The sequence below is a fragment of the Leptonychotes weddellii genome, chromosome 11 (assembly GCF_054177405.1).
Source record: "Leptonychotes weddellii isolate Sample4059 chromosome 11, ASM5417740v2, whole genome shotgun sequence".
Classification (NCBI taxonomy): Eukaryota; Metazoa; Chordata; class Mammalia; order Carnivora; family Phocidae; genus Leptonychotes; species Leptonychotes weddellii.
Genome location: NC_138379.1, coordinates 82,290,204 through 82,299,170, shown reverse-complemented (window position 1 = coordinate 82,299,170; position 8,967 = coordinate 82,290,204). Strand labels below are relative to the sequence as shown.

The 8,967-nt window shown below is 54.0% G+C and overlaps 1 protein-coding gene across 2 annotated transcripts in view; it reads right to left on the bottom strand.

Annotated features, from left to right (window-relative positions):
- Positions 1–1,257: 1,257 nt before the first annotated feature.
- SCN4B (sodium voltage-gated channel beta subunit 4) overlaps positions 1,258–8,967 on the bottom strand; it is a 20,285-nt gene continuing 12,575 nt past the window's right edge. For both annotated transcript variants that reach the window (XM_006744340.3, XM_031040186.2), the window contains exons 4-5: positions 8,804–8,933; positions 1,258–5,068 (exon numbers count right to left, since the gene is read on the bottom strand). In XM_006744340.3, the coding sequence (XP_006744403.1) occupies positions 4,975–5,068; positions 8,804–8,933 (224 nt within the window). In that variant the 3' untranslated portion in view covers positions 1,258–4,974. The remainder of the gene's footprint in view (positions 5,069–8,803; positions 8,934–8,967) is intronic.

Below are 8,967 nucleotides of genomic sequence, written 5' to 3'. Positions count from 1 at the left end.
CCGCTGTCAGTATCCGCTGAAGACTCGCGAGGACCCTGGGCGGGGGTCTGGCCCTGTGAATTCCCATGGCCTTCACCTTCCAGTTTCCCGTGAACTCAGCCGCCGGCCTTAGCCAGGGGCCCCCTCCCTGCACGGCGGCCAGGAAATCCTCTTCAGGCGGTAAACTCAGCCAAAAGTAGGGCTACCTCGCTTGTCTGGCCCCCTCAGGAATCGCCGTCCTCCAACCCCTGCGGTCCTACGTCTGAAAACCGCCATATCGACTATTCTTTCCAGTTCCGCAGGTGTTTGCGGTGCACGGTCCCCGAGTCTCTGTCTTGTCTGGAAGCACAGATGACATCATCTCATTTTGTTTTGAAAGGACGACTCAAGAGACCAGACCGAGGACGGGCTTGGGCAGAAGCAGGAAGAGCAGTGAGGGAAGGTACTGTGGGAATCCGGGTGAGAGCCAATGGCGGCGTGCTCCCGGACTGCGCGGAGGAAGGGGGTAACAGGTGATTGAGTTCAGGACGTATTTGGAACATAGCGCTGATGAGATTTGCTGATCAAACGGTTTCAGGTGTGAGAAGAAATAGGCCGGCATAGTAGACTCTACCCTTGCTGGCCTGAACACATTCATACATATCCCCAATCCCGGAAACTCTTCTGGAGGCAGGAGTGCTTGGGTAAACCATGTTCAGAGCCTTTGAGATCAGTCATATGAAGTGGGCATGGGTAGGGTCATTCCTGAGGTATAAGCCAAAACTCCTCTCCTCCCTTACCGCCAGAGAGCTTGTGCCCCGACCAGCCAGCTGGAGGAACCAGCCAAGCAAAGCCCGGGGTGCTCATATACACCACGCGGTGTTTGTCCTGTGCTCTTCCTCTTGGAGGTTGCCCTTGTTCATTTGAAGCCAATTTCACCTGTTTCTAAATATTAACCTGGGGCAGGGGGCCCCGGGGAACGGGATGCGATGGCATTTGGTGGTACCAGGATCATTACCAAGGTCAGCTGTCCAGGGAGGGCCCTGGCAATGACTCCAGTATTCAAGGGTCAGCTTTCCAACTTCTCCAGAGAAGGGGTCAGCACTAATATACTTGAATACCTGGAAACATGCCACACATTCTTCAACGTTTTCCATGTGTGATCCTACCTACGTAGATAACATTTTAGACAAGGAGACTGGGGCTCAGGGAAGTAAAGGAATTTGTCCCAGTCATAGCTGGCAAGTAATAAAACCGGAACCCAACTCCCGATAAGCCAAAGATGGAAAACCCAAGCCATTTCTATTAAACATAATTTTTATTTCATCCCAGGCAAAGCTAAATAAAATTCTACAATGCCAAACGTGTTATAAAGGCAAGATAGTTGATCACATCCATTCTGTGCTTAAACACAGGTCACTGCTGGGGGTGTGCATATCTGTGCCTCCCAGAGGCACCCATGGACCAGAGGCCTCCCAGACACATCGCTGCATTGTTTTGATCTATAGTTATATAAAAAAAAAAAAAATGACTATGGGTATTGTCATCCAAGCCAGAGGAATAAACCATGCATAAGATAGTCAAAAGCTCTGAATATCAGGTGGGAGGTGGGAGGGGAGGGACTCCAACCTGGGACACAGTAAGGTGAAGCAAGCTGTAGGGTTTTCTCGAGATGTTCCCCTCCCGGCCCTCCCTCCCCCAGCACTCCTGGCAACTGTCCATAACAGTGGGAGGGAGTCATGGAGTCATGGAACCGAAGAGCATGGCTGGTCTTCCCCTCAGTCTCTTATCCTTTCTCAGGCTCCTGGTGTCCCAAAAGGTATTGCTCAGGCCAGGGAAGATGGCTCCCCAAATGTGCCAAGTCTCCCCCATCTCAGGCACACATACCTCCATACATCCCCGCTTCCAGGCACAGTCCCCCAGGCCGCAGGCATGCACCTCCACACGCACACCCTCACCTGCCACCATCTCTGGGGCACGCTGTCACACCCCTCACTTCACCTCCTGGTCACCCAGCCAGGTAGGAAAAGCCTGAGCTCCATCAGCCCCTCTCCCAGACCACTCTAGCCTTACGGGTTCATTCTGATGGCCTTTTGCTCAATTCCTACCCAGGGAGAAACTCAAGGCCTGGAATGCTGAGGTCCCATTTCAAGGTCAAAGATGGGGAGCTGGGAAAGACTCTGTCTTTGGTCTCCCTGACTTTACTGTCAGCACAGCTGCATGCCTGCAGGGCTCCCAAGATCAATTCTGTAAATGGCTCTCTCTAACCCACAAGCCCTGGAAACACCCTCACCAGCCCCCAGAGATCTGCGCCCACTGACGCTTTTCCTGGGAAGATGGCTTTGCCCATAGACATTCTATTGCAAATCCATGCCAGTGTTCCTCCGTGGGTATCACCCCAGCGCTGGGGAGAACAATTCTCTGTTGTGGGGATAAAACTGAGCATTCTTGAGCACTCACTAAATGACCATAGGGCCCCCAGGCATTGGGACCACCAAAAATGTCCCCCTACAGTCCCTATTATGCCACCTCTATTGAAAACTCCCAAACAAAAGCCATGGATAAGAAGCTTTAAGCATCAGAGCCAAGGTTTCTAATATTACAAAGACTAAAATAATTCCAAGGGGGAGGAGTGGGAAGAGACAGAGAGAGCAAGAGTGAGTGAGAAAGAGAAAGTGCATGCGTGCGTGTGCATGTGTGTGAGTTGTGTGTGTGTCTCCTAGGGATGGGACACAGAGGTGAGGATAGGACAGACTTGGAACAATTCCTCCAATTATAATGCCTGGCCTCCTAGATCCCTTTCCGAGCCAAAAAGATTTTTTTAAACAAAAACTTGCCAAGCCCCACAACAATCCTGGGAAGTAGGTACGTATGATTACACCCACTTTATAGATGGGAAAAGCTGAGCCCAGAGAAGATGCATGACCCACCTATCAGTCAACAGTAGACCCAGGAGTGGAGAGGATGATGCTCTTCCCCCACCGCCCCCCTGCTTTGTACGCCCTGGCCTCCTCTGAAGAGAGTAAGAGGAGCCCAGGCGATTCAGCTCGTTCAAATGTTAGCACTGGGAAAGGGGGAATAAAGCAGTTTTCATGAAGGTAGCCACAAGAAGTTTTTCAAATGGCTGGTAGCTCCAGTCTGTCTGCTCCCAAACCGGGAAAATCTGCACCTGAGCCTAAGGTTCTGGGGGGGGACAAGGATGGGAGCCCCGGAGGCAGATCAGGGTGGGACCCTGCGAACCCATCAGGAGGGGTGAGGGCCTCAGCCAGGCACCTGCAGGAGCTACTGCCCCTCAGTCTCCTCTACCTCCACCCTGCGGGAAGCCTGCAGCCACTTTTTGACAAGGAGAATCCTGAGGCAGTCCCCATAACCTCTGGGAAAGGGGGCTACTGCCCTCCCATCCGTCCCAGGCCCAGAGGACAGAGTGTCAGAGAGAAAGCCAGCAGGAGCAGATGGTGGAGGCCTCTGTTAATCACCACACGGCTCACTTCATCCCTCCCGTCCCGCCGGGGACACCACCACCGCATTCCCTATCGGGGAGCCCGACAGCTCCAAGATTCCATCACTGTCCAGGGGGCCATGGGCGGCACCACCCCAGCTCCCTGGTCCCCAGCATGGCCTTGTGGGGAGGCAGGTCGGGGACCCCTCGGAGTGGCACACCAGGGTTGGCCGTCACACACAAGCTGGAGAGGGGACGGAGGGGATGAGCCAGGACACGAGGAGCTAAGGCACAGTCCAGCCCCACACACAGGGGTGTGCAAACCAGTTCTCAGGAAAGCAAAGGAAGACTGAGCACCCTCTCCCTGCTCCTCCCCAACCCCGGGGGTGGGGGGGTGACACAGATGAACAGGAAGCAGCCAGAAAACCCAAGGGCCCCCTCTTCTGAAGCAGGAGGATCCCTGAGGTGAAAGCAAGCCCTTGACCCCAGGTTGGAGGTGAACAACCCTGGGCCAGGGGAGAAGGTATGATGGAAGAGCATGGGTACAGGAGGCATGAACCCAAGGGAGGGGAGGGTTTGAGGGTACAACACCTCAAGCAAGATGACGCCCCCTGCTGCATCAGGGAAAGAGGCAAGCTCAGGAGTTCCCAGGGGCGGCAATGGGCCGGCCATGCCGCGGAGAAGGGGCAGCCAGCACTGGCGGGGCTGGGGTGGGCATCCCAGGGGCCAAGAGACCCTGGTCATGGGCTCGCCCACCTCTGCGGTCCTGGTTCCCCAAGGAGAAATGCTAGGAAAGGCATATGCAGTGCCCCAGTGCTCCAGGAAGGCTGGAGGGTCCTCTTCACGAGCCCCTCAGGAACTCAGAGATCAGAGGAGCAGGCTAGGGGGGCCGAGACCCCAAGACCAAGGTAGCCAGCCCTAGTTGGGAGGGTTCACAGACTCCAAGCAGCAGGGGGTGGGGGGGCAGGGGGTCTGGGGGGTGGAGATGGGGTGGAGGCTGCCAGACACCTTGTGGCGGGGGGAGGGAAGCGCCTTACTAGAGGGACCTGGGGGATCAGGTATCCATCAAAGCCTCTCACTATAGGGCCCCCTCCAGCAGGCTCCCACCCCGGCTCCTATACAGAGTCCTCTAGGCCACATCCACCACCAAAAGGGTTAGATCTCCACACGATTATTCACTGGGGTCCAGCTATTAGGGCAGGCCTCGCTGATCCCCCCAAGCCTCTCTTAAAGAGAAATCTGGAGGAAAACCAAGGTATTGCTCATACAGGGTGAGGAGACTAAAGAAGACCCCAGGTACCCCATGTATTAGGGGACCCACCCTCCACACCACCCAGCCCTCCTTTCCTTTCCTGAACTCTCCACAGGCCCCCTCCCCTGGCCAGCCCTCATCCCTGGGGAGCCCTGGCTGGGAGGGGGTGGGCAGGCTGGGCAGGACCCCAGTTTCTCCCCAGAAAGACTACAGTTGGAGCCAAGCAGCAGGTGTCTCAGGCACGTGGGTTCACGGACGTGGCTCAAGCATCAGTTTATCATCAGCAAGTGAGGCCCGGGCCGGCTGCTTGGCCCCCAGCGGGGGCTCACACTTTGGTTGGTGGTTTCTCTTCCGCCTTAGAGCCAGGCAATCCATTCTCTGTGTTATCATTCCCTGAGGAACTCACGAGGCACTCCTTCCTGGAGAGGGAGAGAGGAGGAGAGGGGCCAGAGTAAGGGGTCGGCTGTGGACAGGAGCCTGGGCCCCGCGGCCAGCCCCGCGCCCTCTCCCAAAGGTGGCAAGAGGTCAAGTCACCCAACCTCTCTGGGCCTCGGCTTCCTCATCTATAAAATGGATGTGACGATGACGCCTTCTTCGTGGGGGTGCCGTGAGGCATCAGGGAGCACTGAGAGCAGTGCCTGGCACGCAGACAGGACCCAGTGAGACCCATCATCACCTAGTCGTCCCAGCGTGGCGGAAGGCAAGGGCACCAACCAGGTGCTAGTCGCAGGGATCAGTGCTCAGGGGAAGCCAAACCAGGTTAATTCCCAGGCTGTGCCAACCCAGGGGGAAGGGTGCGGGCCGCAGTATGCGCAAGGGCAAAGAGCTCCTCCCCCAGACGCCGGCAGGCCCCTCCTCTCTGGGCTGGCTGTGACAGGAGGGAGGAGAGTGCTCCCGACAGAGGATCTGGCAGCAAGGAAGGCAGGTGTGGGCAGGGTGGGGTGGGACGGGGGAGACAGCAGCAGGAAGGAGGGATGGTTACGTGGGAAGACACCCCCCCGGGGAGGTTCACCACCCTGGCTCCAGAGTGAGTATGGCCCACCTCACCGCCAGCGCCCACGCTGTGCAGGGCTCTCCGGGGCTACATCACTCCGAGCTTTCGGCTCAGGAAAACTTCCGAGCCTGTTTCACGGCCGCTGTGGCTAAACTATCTCAGCCTCACCCTGGACTTGTGTAGCCGGCTTTGAGGCCTTCAGGAAGGACTTACTATTTTGTCCTCATCGATTTTGTCTTGCACAATTTAGTCCATAGCTCCAGCCTTTGAGCTCCTCCTAGATCCCAGTTTTGCTCTCCAACATAGTCACTAGGTTCCTGAAAACCTGGTATCATTCCTGGCGTAATTCAAATCTTAGTAACAATGAATAAGCAGAGCCCTGTGGCATACCACTAAAGACCTCTATTCAGATGGATCTATCGATCGATTGATCGATCGATCTCTATACCTAAGGTATAGTCAACCCAGACAGTTCCTATCCACCTAATTCTGCTCCCAAGCACTCCATATTTCTTTACTGAGAATCTGCTGGGTACCAAGCACTGTGTCAGACTAGAAGACTCCCTGCTCTCAGAAAATTTACAGTCTTCCAGAGAATGTGACATTAAATAAGTAACCACAATACAATGTGATAAATGATAGGATGAAGGGTTTACCAAGGAAGGATCCACCTAGGAAGCCTCCTTCTAGGGATCAGGGAGGGTTCTTCGGACATGTCACAGAAGTTGAGACCGACAGAGATGAACAGGAGAGGAGGGAGGAGACATTTCAGACAAAGGGAACTGCCCCCACGCGTGGAAATCCAGAACTGATCCTGAGATGCTGTCCAACACCTCCCTTCTTCTCGGGAAGCCACCCGATCTCTGCTGTTCATGCGGGCTTTCCTCGCGCTCAGACGACCCCTCTCAGGCTTCCCTGTGGTCTGTCTCCCACCTCCAGCCTCCCCCTACCCAGTCCCTGTGCTCACCAAGGCCAGACTCTTTCTTCCAAAGCCCTCTGATCATGCCAGGCCCTGAAAGCCCTCGAGAGCTCCACTGCACCCAGGAAGAAAGCCATTCTCAACCTGGACTCCCAGCTCCCCAGGGATCTCCCCCCAATGCCCTCTGCAGGCCTGTTCTCTCCTTCCCCGCCACCGCTCCCCCTACTCTCTCGACCAACAAAACACCTTGTTCTCCAGACACATGTCTCTTCCTAGACTCTCTGCCTCTGCTCTCAACAGTTCTGCAGTGCCCTTCTCCTCACTCTCCCCAGGACTTACATTAGATCCATCTTGCAAGGCCTACCACAAACGTCCTTTGGCCAAAAACCCTTCCCTAGTGTTCCACCTTCTTTGGAACCCCTGGAGCATTCTATTGCACCTCTTTGCTGGCACCCATCCTCTCTACCTTGTCTTACATTTATTTGCATACACACCCTGTCTTCTTTACTTAAGGGCAGAATCTCATTCCTTCCAGAATTTCCTACAGCACCTGGTACAGTTCCTTGCACACACTACCTCAAAAAAAGCCATCAAATGGAAGAAGGAATGAATGAACTCTGGATATACTCCCCGAATCAGTAGGGTATGGTGAAAGTGGTTAAAGCTTTGAAGCCAAACAAGTCAGGATGCAAATCTCAGGTCTATCACTTTCTAGCTGTGTGGCCTTGGGCAAGCCACGTCACCACTCTGAGCCTCACCTTGCTCAACTGTAAAATAAAAATTGTGGCTATCATATAAATACCTGGCAGAGTACCTAACACACGGTAGGCATTCAATGAATGACAAGAAGTGTTATCATCCGTAGCCATCTCCTGATCCACCAGTGCCCTAGCAAGAAAATGTTTGGTCTGCCTTGTCCTTGATGAGCCCATGGTGGCTCCCGAGGATCACGGTTTTCTTTTCTAGGTGCTTTTAAACCACAGGTTGAATAATCTGCTCTCCAATTTTGCTAACCATCAATAGCAAAACTGGTTGTTAAAAAGAGAATTTGGTCTAACTCCATGCCCCTGGCCCCTCTCAAAATATCCAAAACCCTGGCCACGATGCAGGGAGACAATCCCAGAATTCTTCATCTCAGCCAATGCCTCCCACTCTCCACTCCCCTTGCCGTCCCCTTAATATCCCCCTGCTTTCAGCTTCCCTCCCCTCTTACCAGCACAATTTCTGTCCTTTCCAGCCTAATTCCCTCTTCTCAACAAAGCAGAATGATGGGAACAGAAACAGAGCAGCATCCCTTCCCCCTTGAATCTCCTTGCCGCTGTCCCCCTCTTGGCTCCAATGCCTCCTCTCATCTTTCTTGCTGATAATACAACTTCCAGGGGCGCCTGGGTGGCTCAGTCCATTAAGCGTCTGCCTTTGGCTCAGGTGGAATGCAGACTGACCTGGGGTCCTGGGATCAAGCCCCGAATTGGGTTCCCTGCTCAGCAGGGAGTCTGCTTCTCCCTCTCTCTGCCCTTCCCCCGACTCATGCGTGCTCTCTCTCTCTCTCAAATAAATAAATAAAATCTTTAAAAAAAAAATACAACGTCCAAATACCTTTTTACATTCACTCCTGCTTCTCTGGAGCCTGACACAGTTCTGGCAATTCTGGGCCTGGAGCGAGTACTCTCTCTACCTCCCCGTCTTCCCTCCCCTTCCCCTTAGAGATGTCTATCTCAAACCTGAGCTGTCCCTGGGGCTTCTGGGGAGCCCCTATCAGCCTTTTTAGATTTTTTTTAGTCTCCCCCAGGTGAACTTCCAGAATCTCACAGTAAGACTCCCACCTCTCTAGAAGGGTCTTCCCATTTTAGAGTTTCTGTACATGGAATCTTGTCTTTTCTATGATGAAAAAAACAAAGCATCTAAATCCCTTGGTAGGACTTAGGTTGGGGAGGTACAAATGGAAAGAGAGAAGCTAATGGGATGGATTAGGAAGCAGGATAAGGAAGAGCAAGTTCATATACTCAGGGAACTCAGTGTGCTCAATAAATACATACTAGGAGGGAGAGGAAGAAGGGCTGGGAGACAGGAAAGAGTGGTAGGAGTGGGAAGAGAGGATGGGATGAGGGGACAATGGAAGGATAAAGGCAGATGGGGGCAGATGACAGTGGAATAAGATGATGTTGGGAGCACCCACAACACAAGATGGGAGTGGGTGGTGGGCCGGTGGGAGGACAGGAGCGTGCAATGGAGTCAACTCACTTCTTCTCCTGAGTCTTCTTGATGATGAAGGCAATGAACTTCTTGACCAGCAGGATGAGGATGAGGAGCCCAATGACCCCACCCACGACTCCCAGGATGATGAGGGTCACCGTGTTGTCCACTTCTTCCACTGTATGGCCAGAGCAGGGAGAGAAGGGGGTGGG